Below are 26,447 nucleotides of genomic sequence, written 5' to 3'. Positions count from 1 at the left end.
TTTTTATTTTCAGTGAAAAAGGCCTCCTCAACCTTGTCAGGAGTGGTATCATTAATATTCAGCAAATCCCCGATATCCTCTATCATCAATTACACCCCTTTTGCAAGAGATGCGGACCCCCACAACACATCCCCATCACCGTCTGTGGTGTCAGTATCAGTATCCATATCGTCTTGTGTGACATGCACAAGCGCACGCTTATGGGGGTATATAGCGGAGCGTCCTGTGGTACCAGAAACCAGCCACACTGCCATAGAGTTCTGTAATACCTGGGTTGCAGATTCATTACTTGCAACCCTGTCAGAAATCTGAGAAATCCACGATTTGATAGAGGAAAACCACTCAGGCTCCCTTGCTGGTATGTGTGCTAAACCAGTGCTATTCTTATTACATGGAATGGGATCATCCTGGGAGGACAAATCCTCTGCAGCATATGACACAGTGTCCCTGGACATAGATAAAGGAGACCACCAAACCGTGTACAGATAGCTGTAGTTGCCGTGGAGGGACCCGATTCTCCTTCTCAGCGCTGTGCAGGCAGGAAAATGGCGCTGGAGCTCTGCTGGGTCCGCTCTGAGGAGAAGCTCCGCCACCTTAATGGCGCTGTCTTCCCGCTCTTCATGGATTATACTGGCCTGAGGAATTAGTGCTGGCTGAGATCCGAGGACCCCGACAGGCTTCTGGACCAGTGTAGGGGGTAAGCGCTGGCCCAGGGCGCCCCTCACAGCGCCGCACCATGTGCCGCTGAGCCTTCCCAGGAGCGTAGTTAATACTGCGCTCCCTCCCTGCTGCCGCCATCTTCACACCGGCCCCCTGCTTGCCTGGGGGGGTCGGTGTCTCAATCGCCACTTCTTAAGCTCTGTAAGGGGGTGGCGGCATGCTGGGGTGGGGGGCGATCCGACCCCTCTGGAGCTCAGTGTCCAGTCAGCAGAGACAGTGGCTCAGACCCCGCAGGGCGGACACTGCTCCCCCCCTTAGTCCCTCGCTGCAGGCAGGCTGTTGCCAGTGGCCTCCCTGCAAAATAAAAACCTCTAACAAACTTTTTACTAGGAAAACTCTGTAGAGCTCCCCTAGCTGTGACCGGCTCCTCCGGGCACATTTTCTAAACTGAGTCTGGTTGGAGGGGCATAGAGGGAGGAACCAGCCCACACTCTCAAACTCTTAAAGTGCCAATGGCTCCTGGTGGAACCGTCTATACCCCATGGTACTAATGTGGACCCCAGCATCCTCTAGTACGAGAAATAGGGTTGTTTATCTTCACCTGTTGTAGAAACATAACTGAAACCATTATCAGTAGGTGTACTAGCATTATATGTAAGTGAGGAATTTGGCCCAAGCCATGCAACCAAACAAACGCTTTCTTTCACTGTCTAACTCTGATTATACCTATAAAAGCTAAATTGCAGACTGGCTACTATGATCAGCTCAAATGTTGCAGTTAAATGTAATGTTACTAAATGAGCCCTTAGGATGTGTAATGAATTCTCCGTGAAATATGACAGCATGCACAGATATCCAAGGAAGAATATATTCCTTAGAAGTCTCACCGACTGTCTTTTCAAACCTGCATAATACATTCCTGCCAGTAGCTGTTTTCACGCACAGGGGGGGTTATATATGAAAAGCCGGAGTGTGGTCAATCTCTTCTTGGTTTCATAATCGCCCACATATCACCCGTGATGCTTAATCACTCACGGAGACAGGCAAAGTCAATAGCGCGGTGAGATCCGCATGTCGTTTAGCTAGCTCAAGGTTTTGCTAACGATTTCAAAGACGAGACATCTGCTCATTGTAACAGGCCAATAACGCTTCTATGCATAGGGGGATTTTCAAAGCATTTTATCTTTGCAGACACAAGACGGGACTTTGAGATCACAATACTGTATAATACATATGTAAAATGCATCCTCCTGCGGCTTCCCACGATTATCCTTCCCCTTTCAAGACAAATCCCAGAAGCACAGAAGCGTTTTTCTTTTTTATCCGCTGTTTTGTGTGCAGTGAAAGAGGAAATGTTCCGTACTTACTGTTCCAAATTCAACGCTGCAGACAGACAAAGAACTGGCTCGCTCTGAGCGAGATATTTCTGGCTTTTGCAGGAGGGCAGATAGATTATAGTTATGTGTTTTCATGTGTTATTTATCACATCGCAAGCAGTTATGTTTCTTCAGGTTCGGAGTTCAAGGTAACAAACATAGGCGCTGTGCACTATTTACCGGTGTTCCCCTGCACGAAGCAGAACAGCAGGCGCAATGCGGCGGGTCAGGACCGTGTCTGGGGAAACAATATACAGACCCAGCCTACAGGCTGCAAAATTCTAGAGGTAGCAGTCTGCCCATTGGTTGTATTACGGTGTTCATTGATGCAACATGTATATATACGGCTGGAGCAGCTAAATGCCCCCCCCCCCCCCCCCCCCGAGTGCACTGGCTCATGGGAAATGCACACGTACCGTTACCCAGCATAAAATCGGACAAAGCCTAAATCACTACCTGCATTACTAGTATCAGATGGTCCTACATTTGCAGAGGGATTCGGTTTCATTAGTAATAAAAATGAAAGCTATGCCTTTAGCTTTATCCAAAGTCATCTTTGCACCACATGTTATCTATACAAGTCTCCGGGACCCTATAATTGAGGCTGCCTCAAAGCGCCGCGGTGCTACTGAACCTGATTGAGGCCCAGGATAAAAAACAAAAACAAAACAGAAAATAAATATTACCACGCTCTGTTTTACCCCTGGTACCAGCTGTGTGGTAGTATTAATGTATACACAACAAAGACTTTTGTATCAATCAGCGCTAACAATTATATACTGTAAATCTGTGGGCGTGTCTAGCAAATAAAAGCATGGAGATTTTGTTCATATCTTGATCAATACATTTAAGCTTGCAGCCCGTTGTCAAGGGACCCCAACTCTCTGCAAGGCCCTACTCTAGTTTATATGCCCAACATAGCATTACACTGCAGGTAAATGTGGTCACCTCCCGGATACAGAGGGGAACATCTGTACATTTCCCCCCCCCCCACACACACACCATCTAGGACGCCCCCCCCACACACACACACACACACACACACCATCTAGGACGCCCCCCACACACACACCATCTAGGGCATTCCCCTGACCACTCCATCTAGGACATTCCCCCCCCCCCCTCCATGTAGGACCCCCCCCCCTCCACCTAGGACATCCCCCCCCCCTCCACCACTCCATCTAGGACATTTCCCCCCCCCCCCTCCATCTAGGACCCCCCCCCCCTCCACCTAGGACATCCCCCCCCCCCCCTCCACCACTCCATCTAGGACAAGCCCCCCCCCCCTCCACCTAGGACATTTCCCCCACCCCCCCTCCGCCTGGGACATTTCCCCCCCACCACCACCCTTCACCTAGGACATTTCCCCCCCACCACCACCCTCCACCTAGGACGTTTCCGCCCCACCACCACCCTCCACCTAGGACATTTTTTTCCCCCACCACCACCACCCTCCACCTAGGACATTTCCCCCCCACCACCACCCTCCACCTAGGACATTTCCCCCCCCCCCCCCTCCACCTCAGACATTTCTCCCCACCCCCTCCACCTAGGACATTTCCCCCCCCCCCTCCACCTAGGACATTTCTCCCCCCCTCCCCACACACACACACACACACCATCTAGGACGCCCCACACACACACACACACACACACCATCTAGGGCATTCCCCTGACCACTCCATCTAGGACATTTCCCCCCCCCCCCCCCTCCATGTAGGACCCCCCCCTCCACCTAGGACATCCCCCCCCCCCTCCACCACTCCATCTAGGACATTTCCCCCCCCCCTCCACCTAGGACATCCCCCCCCCCCTCCACCACTCCATCTAGGACAAGCCCCCCCCCCCCCCCTCCACCTAGGACATTTCCCCCACCCCCCCTCCACCTAGGACATTTCCCCCCCACCACACCACCACCCTCCACCTAGGACATTTCCCCCCCCCACCACCACCCTCCACCTAGGACATTTTTCCCCCCCCGCCTTCATCTAGGACATTTCTCCCCCTCCCTCCCCCTCCATCTAGGACATTTCCCCCCCCCTCCACCTCAGACATTTCTCTCCCCCCCCCCCTCCACCTAAGACATTTCCTCCCCCCCCCCCCCCTCCACCTAAGACATTTCCTCCCCCCCCCCCTCCACCTAGGACATTTCTCTCCCCCCCCCTCCATCTAGGACATTTCCCCCCCCCCTCCACCTCAGACATTTCTCCCCCCCCCCCATCCACCTAGGACATCCCCCCCACCTCCACCTAGGACATCCCCCCCCCTCCACCTAGAACATTTCTCCCCCCCCCCCTCCACCACTCCATCTAGGACATCCCCCCCCCCTTCCCCTCTTCCACCACTCCATCTAGGACATTTCCCCCCCCCCCCCCTCAATCTAGAACATTCCCCCCCCCCACTCCCCCTCCATCTAGGACATTCCCCCCCCCTCCATCTAGGTCAGAGTTTCCACAACTCCGCCATTACAGTGCAGATTTTAAGGATATCCATGCTTGAGCACAGGTGCCATAGTTAGTACCTCAGTCAGTCAATCTGATTCAACCATTTGAACTCAACATGGATATCCTTAAAAACGGACTGCAATGACTGAATTTGGGAAACACTGATCTAGGGTATTTCCTATTCCATCTAGGGCAGGGGTAGGCAACATGCGACACTCCAGCTTCGGTAGAACTACACATCCCAGCATGCACAGTTACAGCTTTGCTATTTGGACATGCTAAAACTGTTGCAGGGGATGCTGGGATGTGTAGTTCAACTTACAGTTCACCCTTGATCTAGGGCATGTCTGGCCAACCTGGGGCTCTCCAGCTGTTGAGAAAAACTACACATCCCAGCATGCCCGGCATTAACTTTATCATTCTCTAATAGCAAAACTGTAGCAGGGCATGCTGAGACTTGTAGCTACACAACAGCTGCGGAGCCACCGGTTGGCCGGGCCTGATCTAGGGCACCACCTATTCTCTTTGGGTAGCCTAATGGAGGCAAATGAGTAAGAACAAGCACAGGGCAGCAGTCACAACGACATTTAGTTCTAATAGTAACACGGATGTTATTAGTGAAAGGTGGAATGTTAGAGAGGACTGTAAATGGGAGGTCACAATAACAGTCACACAGTTACACTGTGGCTTTAGTGTTGACCTTAACAAGGTTAGCGACCGGAGGAAAGAAGAAAATAGAACAAATTCTCAGACTAGTAGTAACGACTGGTAAACGTTAGGGGCCCTGGATAGTTACGCTGTGCAGGTGTTCAGTTATTTTTTTGGGCGTAGTTACCACCACTCTGGGGTCAATCCAATTACCTGCAAAGGGTGCGTGTTGCTGTAACGTTGAAATGCCGGCAACGACACCACATCTCGCGCCTCTCGCATACCGCTCTCGGCCTCAATTCGCACAATTTTGCTTGCAATTCTCTGCACGTTCAGGCTGCCATAAAGTGCAGCTATTGCCGCACTAACTTGCACCCATGGTAATTGGATTGACGTCTTTGTTGGCCTTTTCCTTCTGCTGTTCAGCGCCCATACCATCTGTGGATTTTCTCCCGTCGCCCGGAACACCTGAGGGTCTTTGGGCCACCATGCTGCAAAATCCCCATGACTCACCCCCCACCGTACCGTCCCCCCCCCCCCCCCACTGTACCGTCCCCCCCCCCCCACCAAAACTAGACTCCGCAGACATGCATGGCGGGCAGGGAAGCCCTTTTTAGAATCATTGCTGGAACTGCTCATGGTGGAAAAAAATAAACTAATTAAAGAAAAAAGAAAAAATAATAATAATTGCTGGTTATCATATCTTCCGCGATCACGGAGAATGTACTCCGGCAGTCTGTGTAAGTTTAACGAGGACAATGCCACAAGGCAGTGCAGCAAAAGTATGATCTACAAGTTTAATATAATTTAGTCTATACATATATTTAAGGCAATGTACTTTAAATTACGTTAATCCCCTTAACAGGAAAACCTCAAATTGTACGGATTAACCAAGTACCAGTTTATTATGTTGCTAAGAAACAAGGGGGGGAATTTTAAGCTTTGCAGGCTAATAACAAACATAAGACGCAGACTTCTCACCTGTCAGGAATTCCGAGCCTCTTAACGCTCCTGTAAACGGATAAAGTATTTGCCACATGACGATAATTGAACCAAAATCGAGACGTACAAACCTTAAAAAGAAACATATATATATTATACGCACACAGAAGTGATGCATAATAAGCAATGAAAATACTAAAAACCAACCTTATATAAAAGCCTTAAACACTGCAAATTTCAGAACAATAAATTCCCCAGTATACTCAGGGGCGCGGAATATTCTAGGACAGTTAGTTATCGTTTATTAGTAACATAAATATGTAAGTGTAATGGAAAGACGATAAGTCTTTGTACATTCCTCTGATCCCCGCAAAATCATCCCACCCCCATTACGTCAAAAAAGACATGTGCGATTCAGTTTCCCAGTGCTAACACCAAGTAGCGGCAACGCCTATTTACTTACCATCGGCCTGTTTACTTAACGGAAAAACATACTACCCAACATCATTTTAATATTTAATGATTTTAAGTGATTATTATTATTATTATTATTATTATTATTAATGATGGAACTTTTCTCCCAATAAGACTAAAATTGATTGACATTTTCATTTAAAAAACACAAGACACAGAACCAGCTTAACGGAAAAGAGAACTAAGCAGTTGCGTTGTATTTTTTTTTAAACCAAAGACACATTAGTGAAACGCGTGAGCAACAGTTGTGTCTTGAGTCTGTTTTTTGAAGGATTCTAGAAGGTAAGCCTCATGTACTGCACGAAGCAGAGAGTTACATTATGTGTATAAGGGCCTCATTATTGTATGGCATATGTGTAAGGGGCATTATGTGTATCATTAGCTATAAAAGAACTTTAATAGTCAGAGCCACAAAGCTAAAAGCTCAACCCCCAAATGTATTCTAAAGTTAATAGTCTTTCATGTACAGATCGCAGTAAGGAATCAGTAGCTGCTTCAGGAACCTTGGGCCCTGGTTATCAGGGCTATGAAAGTCAGTAAGCCAATCTTGAAATGAATAAGGTGTCCCTATAACACACGGGTCTGCAACAATTATCCCAACCGTACAAACCTCGACTGAACCAAGTCATCAAAAGGAGGAAAAAAAACAAAACAGCTATTGTGATATGAGGAAGTAACAAGCTGGGATGGGATGTTACCACCTCCAACTACCACTATGGTTAGAGTTGCACTAATAGTTTACCAACTCGCTCTTTCACAATGGACAGAATTCATTTTTTAATGGGGGATTTGTTACCAATTCTCCACTGCTGAAAATTGCTACGCTCAGTTGGTGGCTGGTAACTGCCACCATTCTAATAGAAGCCAATTTCTCCAGAATCGGCATCTCCACTGGGCACGCATCGGTCACCAGCATCAGCCAGCGGACCACAGGTATGACACCCCCCCCCCCCCCCCCCAACAACACTCATGCTCTATACAAACATACACTGAAAAATAAAGTACCCCTTCTTTCAATTCTACGCCCTTTCTTTTGCAGGTGACTATTTGCTGTGATTGGGATGGACACTAACAGACATTGTGCCCGAACATCTTTGACCGAAATTATGTAATCAAACAAATAAAAAATGGGATGGATGCTAATTAAAAATGATGCAAGAATGCAATAGTTACAAAGCAATATACAGCAAAAGAGGCGAGGCCATGCACTTGTCCCCCAAATAACCAGAGCCAGCCCTAGGCAAATTACTATGGCATTCGGAATGCCTAGGGGCACAAGCAGCTTCTGCTGATAGAATATAGGCTGTCAAAGTCAGAAAAATATCCCTATACACGCTGCCATATTTGCACCTCACGCTGGTCCGCGCTGCGCATGCGTGCGCTTTCCCGTGATAGCGCATACCCGCTGATGCGTGCACCCGCTCGCATCGGTATGCGTATTTACGGTAAAGAGTATGTAGTCGTAGCGTGCGACCCAATCGTTACATATTTCCACAATTAACGTAGTTTATAGATCATGGTCCCTTTGATAGATTCTGAAAGTTTGGTTAATATAGAATGTCCCTGAACGGAGGAATCCCTCTTTGTATTGTAGGAAGGGTCTAACAGGAGTCATACAGTAGTGTTTGGTACCCATCGGAAGAGTATTTAAATAGCAATATTCCGGTGTTGGTTTGGAGCGTATTAATCGCTCGTGCGAATAGTTATGGACATAAGGAGTTTATGTCCATTACTATTATTTACTCTTACTCAGGTATGCGGCGGGAAACCCAGTTTCCCACCCACCTGAGCTGTTTGAAATCGTCACAGCCCACCTGTATGAATCACCCTATGACCTTTTGTTATGATGCGAAGCCGAATTCCTGTGTCCAATGGACGACAAGATTGTAGGGACCATTGGATTGCATTGTGTGTGGAGCATAAAAGACGGGCCTGTGGCATCCAGCTTTCACTTCTCATCAAACGGTTCTCATTGCTGATAATCGGGAAGCTGGATGTCCAGAAGCGCTTGCGATCGTTACCCTTGTGCGTAAGTTTTTCTCCGTGATCATATTGTCTTACTGTGAACCATTCCTCTCGTCTCTATCTCTCTCTCTCTCTCTCTCTCTCTACTCTTTCTCTCGTATTTTCCCTTGATTAGATTGTATTGTATTGTATCGTATTGTATTGTATTTATAGTGTAGTTATTTGGTTAGGAAGTCTCTGTTATATTGTAGTGTATCATTTGTACTGTGATTCCTTTTTACAAGTATATTAGTTATAATACATTTAATAGGCTTTGGACCCTAAACAAGTATCTGTGTATTTTCTCATAGTGTTAAGTGTTCACAGAGCGTCGGTGACGCTCAAGCAGCTTTGTAGTTAATCAGGTTACACCAGGTTGCACTTACACACTGTCTCTACATAAAGGTATACTGTGTATCTCATTGTTAAAGGTATAGATATCAAGGTATAGCATTGTGAGCGTCTGCGCCGCTGGTGATCTCCTCGTGGTCTCGAGCGTCCGCTACGCCATAGCGAATCATTACGTTTGTCTGTAGCCATAGTGTGCCAGTCTGTGATCTCTGGGCCGTGAGCGAACGCGACGCTTGAGCGTCTCGCCTACGGCTGAGCGATCGTTACGCAAGTAGCGTACCCTTACGGTACTTCTTGAATAGTCAGCGTACAGTGTTCTTAGACCTCATAAAGGGTTATAAGTACGATAAATAGATTCAGCTTTATCAATTGAGGGCTCGTCCTGTCCTTCACATATCTGCACTAGGTAGATCAGCAGACATTATCCCCCAGCAAAGGGTGGGAGGTTGTCTCGCAGTGCTGACGGGATAAGCGTCTGCTTCGCTTAAAGAGTGCTGAAGGAATCCGGGAACCGGAGGTAAGAACAAAACGCTTGTGTCTTTTAAAACTGTTTATTTGTCTTCTGTCTTGCGTACACACGCACGCATACATATATCTGCATTTCTTTTTCATTTTCGTATATCACTATCCTGTTTGCCAATTTTATAGTTGATAGAAAAGTGCTAAAAGAGACTTGCTGTTATTTTATAGTTTAAGAATAGAGGTAATAGTTAAAAGTGTAGAGAAACACACAGGTTTGCCTGGGAGATAAGGCAAAGCCAGTGGGGTACGCGGTAGATGATCAGGGATCGTCTACATTGATAAAAGTACATTGTGTTACGGTGGATCTTTGCATTGCGTACACGTGTCTCTAACAAAGACTAGCGTACGCAATCCAAAGGCCGACGCACGCAGCGTACATTACGCAACGGAGCGTCCGGTTACGCCCACGTAGCTCAAATCACGAAAAGTTGAATTTTAGCGCAAAGCGATAATTAACGCAAAGGCGATAGTTAGCGCTAAGCGGTAAATAGCGCAAAAGGCGATAAATAACGCAAGTCTATTTTTGGAAAATCTGAAATTTAGTTTAACAGATCCTGCTCCTAATTGGTAACACAGCTGGGCTAAAGAAAATTTCTGCGCAGAAATAGATATTGAAACGAAAGTGTACATGTGTTGAGTGAGTGTGTTTTTTTATCACATAAGAGGTTGAACCAAAAAGAAATAGGGTACTCGTAAGGGACATACGTGTAAGTGACATATACGGTGGCTAGGGAGGCATCCTTGGTTAAACATAATATTTGAGCATTAGAGTATAGCGGACCAGTATAGAACAAGACCAGGAGGTCAGACCAGGAGGTCGTACAGACAAGACCAGGAGGTCATAAGGAGACAAAGAAGTCCGCTATAAAGGTAAGAGGCACAACCCCGGGGGTTGGTGCAGAACCCATATAGGCCATATAAGCTCTGGCTGAAGGAATTCGCAGCCGAAATTTTCGATTCCATTGATCTCTCAGTACATAACAGGTAGTGCTTATGTACTGAACGATTGTACCGCACGTCATTGTGTGCATTAGTAAACCTGACTAGTATCATTTTGCGTACAAAAGTCATAAACGCTAGTTGTACATTCTGACGTGATTTGTGTAATTTTTTATTTTTGAAGGGAAGTTCGCTGGTCACTCAGGAACTATCTAACAGCCCCACCTTTACTGGAAAGAGTAAGTGTCCTGCGGGTAACCCTCATATGTTCCAGTAAACAGAAGGTTTTTTGGTAGGGCCCTGTATCGAGTACGCCAGCACCATATCGGTGTGATCAGGTCGTATTGGTCGAGGTGGGCGAGTGAGTGGGGTACTCGGTAAACCGCCACCGCCGGCCTATTTTGAATAATTTGGTTTGCTGTAAGGGTTCGCTGAAGACCGTGATATAAAGATCAAAGGAGTAGTAAGCAACACCTGCAGATTATGGGGGCCAGTTGTTCAGGTAGGGGGCGATCAACCTCGGTTCGGGTTGATTCAGAGAACCGACCAGTCGGGTCGGCAAGGTATATCATGTGTGAGAAATACGGAAGTCACACAGAGGTTTTATGTGATGAATGGGAGAGAATGACTGTACAAGACAGGGAGAAATTCCCAAGAATAGGTAGCTTCAGTCCAGAAGTGTTACAAAATTTAAGGAGGAGGATATGTCTCATAAAATCAACAAAGAGACGAATCCAGCATCATGATTATTTACAGTTATGGCAACAGGAAGGTGAGATACAGAGAGGTTTGGCTCTGGCGGCGGGATCTGGGGCAGTCAGGAAACTGATAGCCACAGCCCCGCCTCCACCATACATTGCAGGAGAGAAGTTGATTGCGGAGAAAAACGCACTGGGGTGTAAAACACAAACTCTTAGCAACCCGGTAAATGTTAATGATGTTAACCAAGTAACCCATGCAATTATTGACCCGTGCAAGTTGTACCCTGTTCTGAACTTTCCTCAGGAGTGTGATCAAGAAGACGATTCGGCAACAATTTCAGCGCTCTCTCTAGCGGCCACCATATCAGAAACCACAGTAGGAACTGCACCACTCACGAGATTAGTGAAGGCCCCTAGCGGAGGGATAGGTGAGGTCGTGTCAACGGGTAAGTACGGCACCATGCATTATACCGAAACAATTTCACCACAAGTTGTAGAATCTACACAGAATGAGGTTGTTAGAGTTAACCCTGTTAGAGTAATAGCAGTTCCCAATGGGAAAACAGATGTATCAGGAGCCACTCCCATAAGGAACATTGCCATGTACACACCATTTTCCCGAATGGAATTAAGAACCATAGTGTCCGAATTTCCTGACCCCAGGAAAGACTTAGTTGCTAGCCAAAAATACATCAGGGATCTAGGGAACACTGTAGAGCCCAACAACAAAGATTGGCAGATACTGCTAAGAGCTTGTTTACCTTCAAATGTCGACTCAGTTCAATTCTTGGCTGATTGTGGACTAGATAAAGATGTACCGCTTTCAGATGTGTACAACAAAGATAACGTAAAAAGGATAAATTTACAGCTAAAGGAGTATTTCCCAGCCGTTGTTAAATGGAACAAAATATTCTCCATTAGACAAAAAGAGTCCGAAACGGCAGCAGAATATTTTCACCGGGCACTATTAGAAATGGCAAAATACACTGGTATAGAAGACATTAGGACCAACCCAAACCATCAAGAAGTAGCAGTATCTGTACTGATGGATGGTTTAAAGGAAACATTAAAGGCTAGGGTACAGACCACGCAACCATGTTGGCGAGGTCTGTCAGTGTCCACTTTGAGAGAGGCTGCTATTGATCACGACAGAAACATCACCAGGCACAGAGAATCGCAAAGTGATAAGTTAATGTCAGTAAGTATACAGGCGCTGACCACAAAGCAGCCTGCGTATGTACCATCGAATCCTGTAAGTAAGTCAACTGAAATAACTTGTTATTCCTGTAACAGACAGGGACACTATGCACGAGACTGTAGAATAAAGAGTGTACAAAGATCTTTTCAACCCCCTAGACAACGACACAACACAAGACATTGGGAGCAGGGTCCACAGAGGCGGAGTTTTGAGCCACATACAGGGGAAACAAAAAGATACCCCCCGAACAGAGATTGGCATGCCTCTGGTAGTTCCCAGCTAACTCCCTCACAAGTAGTTGCTGCCAACGGGATTCAGGGAGGTCAGCATACCCAATAGGGGTGTGGCCATACCTGTAATCTGCAGCCGGTTAAATTGATTGCCAGTCTTGGAAGTGAACCAGAGATTGCAATCAATGTAGCTGGTAAAACTTTAAACTTTCTTGTAGACACAGGGGCGGCCAAGTCAGTGATAAATTCGACAGTGGGCATGAGAACCACTGGTAGGACCATTCCAGCCATGGGAGTAACAGGAGTAGTCCAGCATTACCCTGTTAGCAAACCAGCCGAGATTACAATAGGGCCTTTGCATACCAAGCATTCCTTCTTGCTGGCTGCATCGGCACCAACCAATCTCCTGGGAAGAGACTTACTATGTAAAATGGGGTGCGTCATTTATTGTACTTCTGAAGGTGTATTCTTGGACATACCTGAGAATCACGCTCAGGAAGTACGAGACATGTTGGACTCCCCATCAAAATTAATGTCACATTCCATTATGACAAATAGGAATCCATCCCAAGTAGAAGAGATGACATCTCAAATACCAGAGTCACTTTGGACAAAAGACGGACAGGACACTGGATTAATGGCAAACGTAGCTCCAGTAGTTGTACAAGTAAAAGATGGTAGGATAGCTCCAAAAATCCCACAGTATCCTCTGAAGCCAGAGGTGGAGTTAGGAGTTTTCCCAGTAATAGAGCGCTTGCTCTGGTAAGAACGTCCAGCACTGCCAATAGTCCCATCTTCCCTGTTAAAAAGAGTGGGGGGAGGGGTTACAGGCTAGTGCAGGATCTAAGGGGGATTAACAAAATAGTTGAGAGTCAGTTCCCCGTAGTGCCAAATCCAGCTGTCATCCTAATGCAAATTCCTCCCACTGCCAAATTTTTCACTGTTATTGACCTCTGCTCCGCTTTCTTTTCGGTACCTCTGCACCCTGACAGCCAATATTTGTTTGCATTCACATACAGAGGAGTCCAATACACGTGGACTCGACTACCCCAAGGTTTCATAGATAGTCCAAGTATATTTTCTCAGGCTTTGCATGATTGTTTACAGTCTTTCCAACCAGAGAGTGGATCAGTATTGATACAGTATGTGGATGATTTATTACTGTGTTCAGATTCACTGGAAGCATCCCTGAAGGATACGAAACAGCTCCTGTTTCATCTTTCAGACACAGGACATAAGGTTTCCAAAGACAAGTTGCAATTATGCCAAACTAAGGTAAAATATTTGGGACACTGTCTAACACAAGGACTGAGACACCTGACCGCTGATAGAATCCAAGCAATTAGAGACATGACTCTACCACAAACCCAGCAACAGATCAGAACGTTTTTAGGAATGTGTGGGTATTGCCGTAATTGGATCCCAGGGTTTTCCATATTGGCGTTACCTTTGCAGGAAATGGTCTCCTCAAACAAACCTGATAGGATTTCGCATACTGACGAATCCGAAACAGCATTTGAGAGACTCAAACAGTGCCTAACGCAGGCGCCAGCACTAGGTATGCCAGACTATGGGAAACCCTTTGAACTATACGGAACAGAAAGTGCTGGTTGCGCAGCAGGTGTACTAACCCAAAAACACGGTGATGCCAGCAGGCCAGTTGCATACTACAGCGCTCAGCTAGACACGGTAGCGCGATCCCTCCCCACATGCTTGCGAAGCGTTGCTGCAATAGCATTGCTAGTAACAAAAAGCGAAGATGTCGTGCTAGGCCACAACCTCACAATCCATACACCACATGCAGTGTCAGCCTTATTGAATTCTGCCCAAACCAGACACGTCTCATCAGCGAGGTTTACAAGATGGGAATTGGCACTAATGGCCCCAGTTAACATCACCATAAGGAGATGCAGTGCATTAAATCCTGCAACATATCTCCCAGGTGTGCCTGGTCATTCACAAAGGGTGGAAGGTGAGAGTGCTGGGGAAGGAGGATTTAATACAAAGGAAGATACACATGATTGTATGGAATATTTGACCCAAAATTTTACCGCAAGGCCTGACATCAGTGACAATCCACTGGAAAATGCAGAACTCACGTTCTACACGGACGGTAGTTGTCACAGACAGTCAGACTCGGGAGACTTGTGTACTGGATACGCAGTCGTAGATGACCAAGACACCATAGAAGCGGAACCGCTAGGCCCACCTCACTCTGCCCAGGTTGCTGAATTGGTCGCCCTAACCAGAGCATGTGAATTGGCTAAGGGTAAGTCAGCCAATATCTACACCGATTCTAGATACGCATTCGGGGTAGTCCATGATTTCGGAGCCCTATGGCGCCTCAGAAATTTCATGACGGCAGCTGGTACACCGATAGCGCATGCAGCTCACATAAAAAGGCTTCTAACAGCGATACAGGAACCCGACAGAGTGGCTGTTATCAAATGTAAAGCACATACATATAGTCAAGACCCAGTATCACTTGGTAACAGCCGAGCAGACGAAGCTGCTAAGTTAGCAGCTGCTACCCCCATACCGACAGACACCACACAACTGATGGTATTCAATACCATCAACACACAGAAGTTGTGTGAAATGCAGAATTTGTGTTCCGCACAGGAAAGAGCAGTCTGGAAGGCAAAGGGATATGGCCAGGAGTCCTCAGGGCTCTGGACGGATGGACATGGTAAACCAGTGGCCCCCAGGACATATCTTCCATGTCTGGCTGAAGCAGCTCACGGGCTGACTCATCTAGGCAAGGAGGGAATGTGCAAATTGGTAAGAGCATACTGGTGCGCCCCAGGATTCTCCTCTCATGCGAGTAAAAGAGCAATGTCATGCCTTACCTGTCTGAGAAAGAATATTGGAAAGGCAATACCTACAGAACCATCCCATATCCCACCTGCCGGCGGCCCTTTTCAGGTAATACAAATTGACTTCATTCAATTACCCCCATGTCGGAATTTGAAATATGTACTTGTTTGTATAGATGTTTTCTCGAATTGGGTCGAAGCATTTCCAGCGGCTACAAATACCGCTATGTTTACAGCTAAGAAAATTGTGCAGGAATTTGTATGTAGATATGGTATCCCTAGAATAATCGAAAGTGATAGGGGTACCCATTTTACAGGGGATGTCTTTCAAGGAATGTGTAAGTTGATGGGAATTGATAGCAAGCTGCACACTCCGTATCGTCCACAGGCGAGTGCGAAGGTCGAAAGAGTGAACAGCACTATTAAAAATAAATTGAGTAAAGTGATGGCAGAGACAGGATTGACGTGGCCAGAAGCTTTACCCATTGTTTTGTATAGCATCAGAACCACTCCCAGGTCCCCTCTGAATCTGTCCCCCTTTGAAATCTTGTTTGGTCGACAACCGCATGCCATGATTAACCCTCAGGATGATTTGAAATGTAACAATGAAGTAACTGTAAAGTACTTAATTAACATGAGTAAACAGTTGAGGAATCAAAATGAAAATCTGAAGTTGGTGATTCCTGATCTACCTGATAGTAATTGTCATGACATTGAACCTGGGGATTATGTAATGATACGAAATTTTCTACGCTCAGGTTGTCTTATTGATAGATGGGAAGGACCATACCAGGTCTTATTGACTAGCACCACAGCATTGAAGGTTGCTGAGAGAGAGACTTGGGTCCATTCATCCCACTGCAAGAAGGTTGCTGATCCAGAGAAGTCCCGTGATAAGGAACAGACGGTAGAGGTTGTATCACTGGAGTGTCTGTTCCAGGAGGACTGAGGCGGCACCTGAGCCTTGAAGACCGAGAGCTGTTGTCGACTCCCCACTCCCTTTTATTGTTTTTTTTTCCACTTCCCATCCCCTCTCCCTTGAAATTTCTTTTTCCCCCTTCTCATTCTTCTCCATTTCCTCCTCAAAGATGGACTTGCCCCAAGAGACTGTGATCCGGATTTTCCTGTTGACCATGATGTTGACTAGAGCAGTCTGTTCCGGCGAAAGTACCATGGAGGTCGAGAGAGGTTCTGGAATGGGTTCCGATTATGATGATGGAGGCGTTTTTCCAAGATCAACCTAACCAACAAGCAAAGGCGAGTATCAGAAAACGATCCGATAGCATTGACCATAGAAGAAATTGTGACGGATTGTTAGCTGAAGAAAATTGTATCTGTAGGCTCTGTAACAACGTCATTGAGGATGGGTGCATAAAGAAATGCCAATCCAGTTTTAATATCCATATGGACCGGCATCCATTGAGTGATTATCACTCCTTAGTGGGTAATGTATTAAACAAAACAGATTGTTGGGTATGCTCTCAAGTACCTCAGGGTCATAGCAAATCAGGGCTAGTACCATTTCCTTTAACGATAGGGGAGGTACTTGAGTTAAATGGTGGGAGACCGGTGGACAGGAGGTTTAATATCTCCAGCCCTCCTAGTTTGAAGCTCCACCAATACCATGTGGATAGGTCCCTCTTATGTTTCAACATCTCCAATCCCCGACAGCCGGGAAATTGGGAAGTGTCATGGAGTAACCACACCATGACCTTTTCACATAGAGCAGATAGAATGCCTACAGATACAGAGCTTGTACGCCACATAGCCAGTAGAGGAAAATCTTTCCGGTATAGATACACCCTAGGAAATAGGATTACTAGAGTTGGAGAAGTATCACCAGGATACTGTGCACATATCGTACAACCTGATACGTGCATTAAGCAGATGGAAGAATTAGGGCTAGGAGATTTCACCTGGAAGGTTTGTAATATGGTAATGTCTTTCTCCGTCCCATATGTTCTCCCCGATGATGCATATTTCATATGCGGGAGAAAGGCGTACAAGTGGCTTGCCCCAAACTCTGAAGGATTGTGTTATATTGGAAGAGTATTGCCTGAAGTAATGACTGTAACTCATGATAAAATGAAAGACATACACCGTGGTGCCCAAACTCCTTATACTCACACTCATTACGAGCACCTCATTAAAAGACAACTGTCAGAAAGGTTAGAGCATCCGGCCTCTGATCTGATCCATGAATCCACCGGGATTCAGGTTCTGGTGGCGTTAGATTTCACTCGCACCGCTCGAGGAGTGATGAATTATAGATACATTTCCGCACTCGCCAATTTGTTAGATAATATCACTGAAATGTATGATGACACGTTTAGATACACTGGAAGAGAACTCCAAGCTTATAAAACAGAACTGGTACAGCATAGAATGGTTCTTAATTACCTCACAGCAGTGACAGGCGGATATTGTGTTACATTGGCAACACAGTACGGCGTGAAGTGTTGCACGTATATAACGAATAGCACCGAGGATCCGGTAGAGGTCATAGACCAAAAGATGGACGATATTCTCCAATTGAAGTGGGAATTTCGCCGAAAACACAATCTCACTCTTGCTGCTGTAGGTAATGAGCTGACTGGTTGGGTGTCATGGTTGAACCCGCGAAATTGGTTCTCCGGTTTAGGAGACTGGGCTCAAGGAGTCATAATGGATGTTGGAAAGTTTCTCCTATGTATTTTAGGTGTCGTTATATCTATTGGATTGATATTTAGATGCGGGCAGGCTTTAATGAGGTGCAAACAAAGTACAAGAGTGATGAGTTTGAGGAGTGAGGAAACTGTAATTAACCTGGATTTGATTTATGACCCAATGATAGAAACCAGGATGTGATGAAAATGCGATTATACGGTCCGTTTCTTTCACCTGTTTTTCTGCTTTTCTCCAAGATAAAAAGACCCCCTTGGACGAGGAAGTTGACAAGACGCTATACAGACAACGGATGGACCAAAGAAAGAGTTTTTGACCACTTGAGAAATGGACACTTGATGAACTTTGCCATGGATCCCCAGTTTCCCTAGTATTTTTAAACTCACGCTAGCCCAACATTTTTTTTGTAAATCTGATGGCACTGAGAAAGCTTGTTGCTCATGCCTAAGGAGCAAAACAGCGCAAAGAAGACGACTTTCAACTGATACCGAACAAAACTTCGACGACAGATGTACATTTACCTGACATAGAATATCATTGCATTTTCCATAAGTGTTCTTCATCTTCATCTCTACAACCCTCAGGTAATAACACACATAGTATAGGGAATACAGGCACAGATATCAGCAATCACATATTCCCCCATTCATGTATCATCAACTAAAATGTGCTCCCCATTTTGTTAACCGAAAAGAGCTCGGTAAAGTTTGACAGCCCATCCACAGACCTGTACCACAGGATAAGAAGGAATTCAAATGTATACTTCGCAATACCTCGAAGCTTGATTTACAACACGTACGGCACGATGATACATGACCCCCCAAACATGGACTCATACACACATGCTTCTGCTATCTCACCAGGTCATACCCTCTTCACACCTACTCCTCTCTCCTCCCCTACCCAACCATGGAAATGAATTAACCCCTGACATATATTTTTCTCTTTTTGAAATGTTTTAGAAGGTGGCAGTTATTATTGACTGCCAAAGGGTGGACTGTCAAAGTCAGAAAAATATCCCTATACACGCTGCCATATTTGCACCTCACGCTGGTCCGCGCTGCGCATGCGTGCGCTTTCCCGTGATAGCGCATACCCGCTGATGCGTGCACCCGCTCGCATCGGTATGCGTATTTACGGTAAAGAGTATGTAGTCGTAGCGTGCGACCCAATCGTTACATATTTCCACAATTAACGTAGTTTATAGATCATGGTCCCTTTGATAGATTCTGAAAGTTTGGTTAATATAGAATGTCCCTGAACGGAGGAATCCCTCTTTGTATTGTAGGAAGGGTCTAACAGGAGTCATACAGTAGTGTTTGGTACCCATCGGAAGAGTATTTAAATAGCAATATTCCGGTGTTGGTTTGGAGCGTATTAATCGCTCGTGCGAATAGTTATGGACATAAGGAGTTTATGTCCATTACTATTATTTACTCTTACTCAGGTATGCGGCGGGAAACCCAGTTTCCCACCCACCTGAGCTGTTTGAAATCGTCACAGCCCACCTGTATGAATCACCCTATGACCTTTTGTTATGATGCGAAGCCGAATTCCTGTGTCCAATGGACGACAAGATTGTAGGGACCATTGGATTGCATTGTGTGTGGAGCATAAAAGACGGGCCTGTGGCATCCAGCTTTCACTTCTCATCAAACGGTTCTCATTGCTGATAATCGGGAAGCTGGATGTCCAGAAGCGCTTGCGATCGTTACCCTTGTGCGTAAGTTTTTCTCCGTGATCATATTGTCTTACTGTGAGCCATTCCTCTCGTCTCTATCTCTCTCTCTCTCTCTCTCTCTACTCTTTCTCTCGTATTTTCCCTTGATTAGATTGTATTGTATCGTATTGTATTGTATTTATAGTGTAGTTATTTGGTTAGGAAGTCTCTGTTATATTGTAGTGTATCATTTGTACTGTGATTCCTTTTTACAAGTATATTAGTTATAATACATTTAATAGGCTTTGGACCCTAAACAAGTATCTGTGTATTTTCTCATAGTGTTAAGTGTTCACAGAGCGTCGGTGACGCTCAAGCAGCTTTGTAGTTAATCAGGTTACACCAGGTTGCACTTACACAGTATACCTTTATGTAGAGACAGTGTGTATCTCATTGTTAAAGGTATAGATATCAAGGTATAGCATTGTGAGCGTCTGCGCCGCTGGTGATCTCCTCGTGGTCTCGAGCGTCCGCTACGCCATAGCGAATCATTACGTTTGTCTGTAGCCATAGTGTGCCAGTCTGTGATCTCTGGGCCGTGAGCGAACGCGACGCTTGAGCGTCTCGCCTACGGCTGAGCGATCGTTACGCAAGTAGCGTACCCTTACGGTACTTCTTGAATAGTCAGCGTACAGTGTTCTTAGACCTCATAAAGGGTTATAAGTACGATAAATAGATTCAGCTTTATCAAGGCATGCCGCATATCATTTCAGTGTGTGACTGCGGCTGTATCTGCATATGAAATACTATGCTACAGTGTATTTCTGGATATCACTGTAATGTAGCATTTCGTATACAGATTATTTTAATCAGCAGAAGCTGCTTGTGCGTCCAAGTCACAAAGCGATGCAAAAAAAGGCACCTGACATTAGCAGAGCTGGCCGAGAGCTGCCAATTGACTCACGCCAGGCATCTCCTGCTGCATGGCGTATTGAGGCAAGATGTATGAGGAGACACATCTGTATCCCAGCAGAGTCACAGTGTTAGTGGCCGTGTGAGTGCCGTACGGGTGGGTTGGTTGTGCAATAGTGTTCCGCCACATGTGTAAGGGGCATTATGTATGTCATTATGTGTATAAGGGCATCATTAATGTGCGGCATATGTGTAAGAGGCACTGTGTGTATCATTATGTGTACAAGGGCCTCATTATTGTATGGCATATGTGTAAGGGGCATTATGTGTATCATTAGCTATATAAGGTCCTTAATAGTGTGATGCATATGTGTAAGGGCCATTATGGGCATAAGGGCATTAATAAAGGTTGGCATAATGTGTAATGCGCATTATGTTTATAAGGACATTAATAATGTGTGTCATACAGTATGTGTGATGGCATTACTGTATGGTAATATGTGTATAAATGCATTACTAATGTGTGGCATTATGTGTATAAGGTGCTCTACTGTGTGGTGTAACGTATAGAAAGGACACTACTGTGTAGTCTAATGTGAATAAAGAGCAATATTGTGTGATGTAATGTGAATAAGGGGCACTACTGTGAGGAGTAATGTATATAAGGTAAAGTGGTACTACTGTGTGATGTAACGTGAATAAGGGACACTATTGTATGATATAATGTGAATAAAGTTGCACAATTGTGTGGCATAATTTGAACTGGGGGTACAATTGTGTGGTCATGCCCCTTCTTAGCAAGAACACGCCCCTTTTAGGCTTACGCACCGAATGTGCGCTCTGTTCTTATATAAAATATAGGGGGTAGGAGCACCAAAATGATTACTGTGATGGGTGATGGTGCTGGGAAAGGGGTGCAGAGTCAGAGGCGGAACTAGCGACAGTGCTAGGGGGCACCAGCCAAAATCTTGTCTAGGGCATCAAATTGGTTAGGGCCGGTTCTGCAAATAACTAATAACACAAATCCAGAACAAACAGATCCAAAACAGAAAAATATAAATACAGCACAGAGGCAAAATAATGATGAGAATAAATTGTCAAAGTCAGAAAAATATCATGCTACACGTTGCCATATATTCACCTCATGCGCGTGCCTGCTGCACGTGCACATTCTCTCCCGTGCGTGCGGATACTCGCAGCCGCGTGATGGCGCCTCGGCCATGCGCTCGAGCACGTGGTATGTGCATTTACGGTAGAGTTTGTGTGCGTCTAGCGGGCGACTCAATCTTTAAATAATAACACCAAATAATATGTTTTATAGATAATGTTCCCCCTAATAATGACTGTAAGTTTGTTTAATGTAAATGGTCGCTGGACAGAGGAATTCCTCTTTGTATGGTACGAAGGGTCAGACAGGGTTTGAACAGCTGTGTCTGGTACCTAACTAAAGAACATTTTAATAGCAACAATCCGGTGTTGGTTAGGTAAAGATTAATCGCTCCTGCGTATAGTTATGGCCATTAGTAGATTCTGGACATTTCATATATTTGCGATTCATTACACATGCGGCGGGAATCTTCAGATTCCCTCCCACCTGAGCAGTTTGATATAGTCACAGCCCACCTGTTCAAACTAACCTATGACCTTTTGTTATGATGCGAGAAGACATTCCTGTGTCCAATGAACAATGAGATTATAGGTCCCTTTGTAGTATACTGTACTCAGTGTATATAAGATCAGCCAGCCTGGGCAGCTCCCTCACTCTCCACAAACGGTTTTCATATTGACTAACTCGGAGCTGGTACCAGGCTGCGCAGCGATCATTCCCAGTGTGTGTAAGTAATTCTCTGTAATCATCTCGCTCTTTGTTTGCATTGGCCACATTCTCTCTCTCTCTCTGTTTAGTATAAGATTGTAACGTTATTGTATATTTTTGTCTAGATATTCTGTTAGAATTATATGTTAGTTTGTAGTGTATGACTTGTGAACTGTTTTACCTTTTTCGATATAACTAAAAGCTTGTTAGTAAAGGTGTTGGAACCTTAGCACGGTATCGTGTGTTCATTACATTGCAGTGGGTAATAGGAGCGTCTCGATCGCTCAAACAGCTTTAGTGTTAATCAGGTTAAGCAGCGTTATATCGCTACAGTGTTTCAGAACAAGGTTTACAGTATAAGAGTATCCTTTCTGGGTGTTACATTCAAGGTTTACTGATTGTCATCTTGTGAGCGTCTGCGCCGCTCGTGATCTCATCGTGGTCTCGAGCGTCCGCTACGCTGGTAGCGTAGCATTACGGTAGTCGCTCGCCTATAGCGTGCTCGACACCAAGCGTAAGCTGTGAGCGAGCGTGCCGCATGTGCGTCTCGATCACGGCCGAACGTATGCTACGCTAAGTGCGTACCCTTACGGTACCCCATACGCCAATTGCGTATTAAGTCTCTTACCCATATAGTGAAGGTTATAAGGTAATCAAAATCAGCATTATCAATTGAGGGCTCGTCCGTCTTCCACATATCCGCACTAACGAAAACAAACGTTATCTGCCAGCAAGGGCGGGAAGGCAGTATCCCTTCGTATTGGGATACAGTAGTGCTGGCTAGATAAGCGTCTGTTTCGCTACGCTGTAGGAGTGCTGGGGTGGAATCGGGAACCGGAAGGTAGAAAGGTAAGAATACGCTATTGTCTTTTAAAACTGTTTATTTCTGTTTTGTGTATACACACGCACACATCTACATTGTTGCAGCTCACTTTCTTGTTGTCATTAGAATTGATTATTAGACACGTGCTGAGGAATTCTGGTGCTATTTAATTGAGATTAAATAGGATAATTTTTAAGGGAATAATTGTAAAGGACACGCACACAGCATAGCAAATACTGTGTGGTGTACGGTAAGCGATTATAGTTGAACATCGTTTACATTGATAGAAGCGTGTTAGTTGTGTCGCTGTGGGCATATCTGAACTTTGTGCATACGTGTCTCGGACAACGTGCGAAATCACGTACGTGACGCAAAGGCATACGCACGTGGCGTGTTTACGCAACGGAGCGTACGGATACGCCCACTGAGACTCAAATCACACAATAACCTTGTTTAGGGTGGGCGGTATAGTATAGCCACCTGATAATAGCACAGATTTGTTCAGTTTTCCAAAAAGTATTAGTTAAAAGAGAACCTTTTTCTACTGCAAAACCCAGGGATTAGACCCCTACCTGTATGAAAGGAATTTCTGTACAGAAAGATCAGTGTGCATATGAGTGAGTAGGAGTGAGTGTGGAACTTAAAGTATTTTTGTGAACCCACAAATCGGGATCCCGTCGGAGACCACATCAGGTGAGTGGACACTTGGTGGCGTGGACTAGCTTGCCCACGTTAACATTGTAGAAGGTAAAAGGAGCAAGTAGTTTCCGCAGACAAAAGGACTGCGAGGTATTTAAGCGCAGCCCGAGGGGTTTTGCGTAGCACCCATATAGTCAAGTTAAGCTCCGGCTGAAGGTTTCGCAGCCTAAACAACCGATTCCATTGGTCGTAAAGCAGATAAATATTTAGTTATTTATGCGCTGTGCGACTGAACCGCACGTAATTGTGTGCATTAGTTTGTTACCTTGATACCCATTAAAAATTTACTGTGGGATCATAAACGCTATTTGTACATTCTAACGTGATTTGTGTAGGTTTTTGTTATTTTAAGGGAGTTTCACTGCTCACTCGGGAAATCTCCAACGACCAATACTTACTGGGGAGGGATCGCATACTCCCACGCGCCCCAGTAAATAGAGGTTACAAAAGATCCCACGGATTGGATTGGCCAATTGGGGCGCAGAGTGAGTGAAGGCACTAGTTGAACTTTCACCGTCGCCTTACCGCGGGCAATCTGGTCTGTTTGTGAGAATTAGCTAAGACAGCAATATCTACAAACGATGGGGGCCAGTTGTTCAAAGAAGGGACGTCCAACAAGGGTTCACGTTGGTAGTTGCTGGCCCAAAGGGTCCGCAAGGTATATAATGTGTGAAAAATCACACACACAGGTATTATGCAAAGAATGGGAACGAATGACAGAGGATGATGGGGAACAGTCTCCCCGGGTAGGCAGTCTGAACCCTGAGGTATTACAGAACCTACGAAAAAGGATAGGTCTAATAAAATCTGCCAAGCAGAGGATTAGACAAAATTATTGTTTACAGTTATGGCAACGGGAAAGTGAAATACAAGGAGAATTAGCTCATACAGCTGACTCTCACCTTGGTGAGAGAAATGTGGCAATGGGAGAGAGGGTGGTTACAGAGAATGGCACACTGGTGTATGATAAAAATGCACTTAGCAACTGTATTATAAACGATAAGAATAATTGTAATAAACGTAACCATGATAATTGTAATACTGTTAAATGTACAACTGTTAACCTGTACAAGTCGCACCCCATGTTAAACTTCCCTCAGGATTACCAGCAAGAAAGTGAGCCCAGCACGATGTCGGCACCTTTTCCAGCAGCCACCACACAAGACATCCAGGTGGACGCGACCAATTCGGTAAAGGCAATAATCAAACCCCCTAACGGAGGGTCAGGTAAGGTTGTGTCCACAGGTACGTACGGTGTTATATATCACGCACAAACAAATGTACCTCATATTGTAGAACCAACACAAGATGATGTAATTGAATTCAACCCTGTCAGGGTGATCACAGTCCCCAATGGGAAGACTGACGCTCAGGGAATCATTCCCGTCAAGGACAGTGCAATGCGCCGTCCCTGGTCTCGGACAGAATTAAGGTCAATTATGTCTGAATTCCCTGATCCTAGGAAAGATCTAGTTGCATGTCAAAGGTTTATTAAAGAACTAGGAAACTCCACAGAACCCACCAACAAAGGTTGGCGGACAGTGCTGAGGGCATGTTTGCCCTCCAGTGTTGACCCTGCGAAATTTATTGCTGATTGTAAAATAGACACGGAAGTACCTCAAACGGAGGAACACAATCAGGAATGTATTAAGCAGATCAACCGACAGTTAGGAGTATATTTCCCAGCCGTTGTCGAGTGGAACGAAATCTTCTCCATAAGACAAAACGAAGGGGAAAGTACTTCTAATTATTTCCATCGGGCATTGCAGGACATGACTAGGTATACCGGTATAGCAAACATTAAAACAAATGTGAAGCATAGAGAAGTAGCGGTTAAGGTATTAATGAATGGTTTAAAGGAAGTGTTGAGAACAAGGGTACAGACCACCAACCCAAACTGGAGAAATATCTCGGTGGTTGCACTAAGAAAGTCCGCTGTTGGGCATGAGCAAAACATCAGCAAGCACAGGGAAACACAGAGACGTAAGGAGCCTCAGATCCCTGTGGGTAAGTCCAAGGTGATAAGGTGTTATAATTGCCAGAAGGAAGGTCATTATGCAAGAGATTGTAGATCAAGAAATTTACAGAAGGTATATCAACCCCCTAGACAATAACATAACCATGGTATCCAAGGAATCAGGGAAGTACAGGGAAAGCGGTTGATGGTGATGAGCATCCAAGCATTAGAGGAGGCATCAAATCAACCAAAACCCCAGGCCATTGGCACATGGAGGAAACCAAGGATTTGTTATCTTTGTAAAAGAAGGGCATTATGCCAGTAACTGCAACAGCCCACATAAAGTCACACCCCCTAGACAAGAACACGAGCAGAGTTACGACACTCGGAAGTATAATCAGGTATCACACATGTCAAATTTTGGTCCACACATATAATTTATGATTAGGAAAGCTGATCATTAACCTTGATAAAGCCTGAGGTAACAGTTAATAAATTGGGAGGTCATTCCTTGAAGACACAGGAATGACCGGGTAAAAATTTGTAATGTATCTGTAAAATGTTTCTTTTTCCCCATCTCTGACGTTCACCACAACAGCTCCAACATCACC

General features: G+C 45.3%; 1 protein-coding gene across 2 annotated transcripts in view; it reads right to left on the bottom strand.

Annotated features, from left to right (window-relative positions):
• PIGK (phosphatidylinositol glycan anchor biosynthesis class K) overlaps positions 1-26,447 on the bottom strand; it is a 270,897-nt gene that overhangs the window by 225,941 nt on the left and 18,509 nt on the right. For both annotated transcript variants that reach the window (XM_063939046.1, XM_063939045.1), the window contains exon 3: positions 6,110-6,201. In XM_063939046.1, coding sequence (XP_063795116.1) covers positions 6,110-6,201 — 92 coding nt within the window. The remainder of the gene's footprint in view (positions 1-6,109; positions 6,202-26,447) is intronic.

Source organism: Pseudophryne corroboree, chromosome 9, assembly GCF_028390025.1.
Source record: "Pseudophryne corroboree isolate aPseCor3 chromosome 9, aPseCor3.hap2, whole genome shotgun sequence".
NCBI classification, from domain to species: domain Eukaryota; kingdom Metazoa; phylum Chordata; class Amphibia; order Anura; family Myobatrachidae; genus Pseudophryne; species Pseudophryne corroboree.
This window is presented reverse-complemented; position numbering and strand designations above follow the sequence as displayed.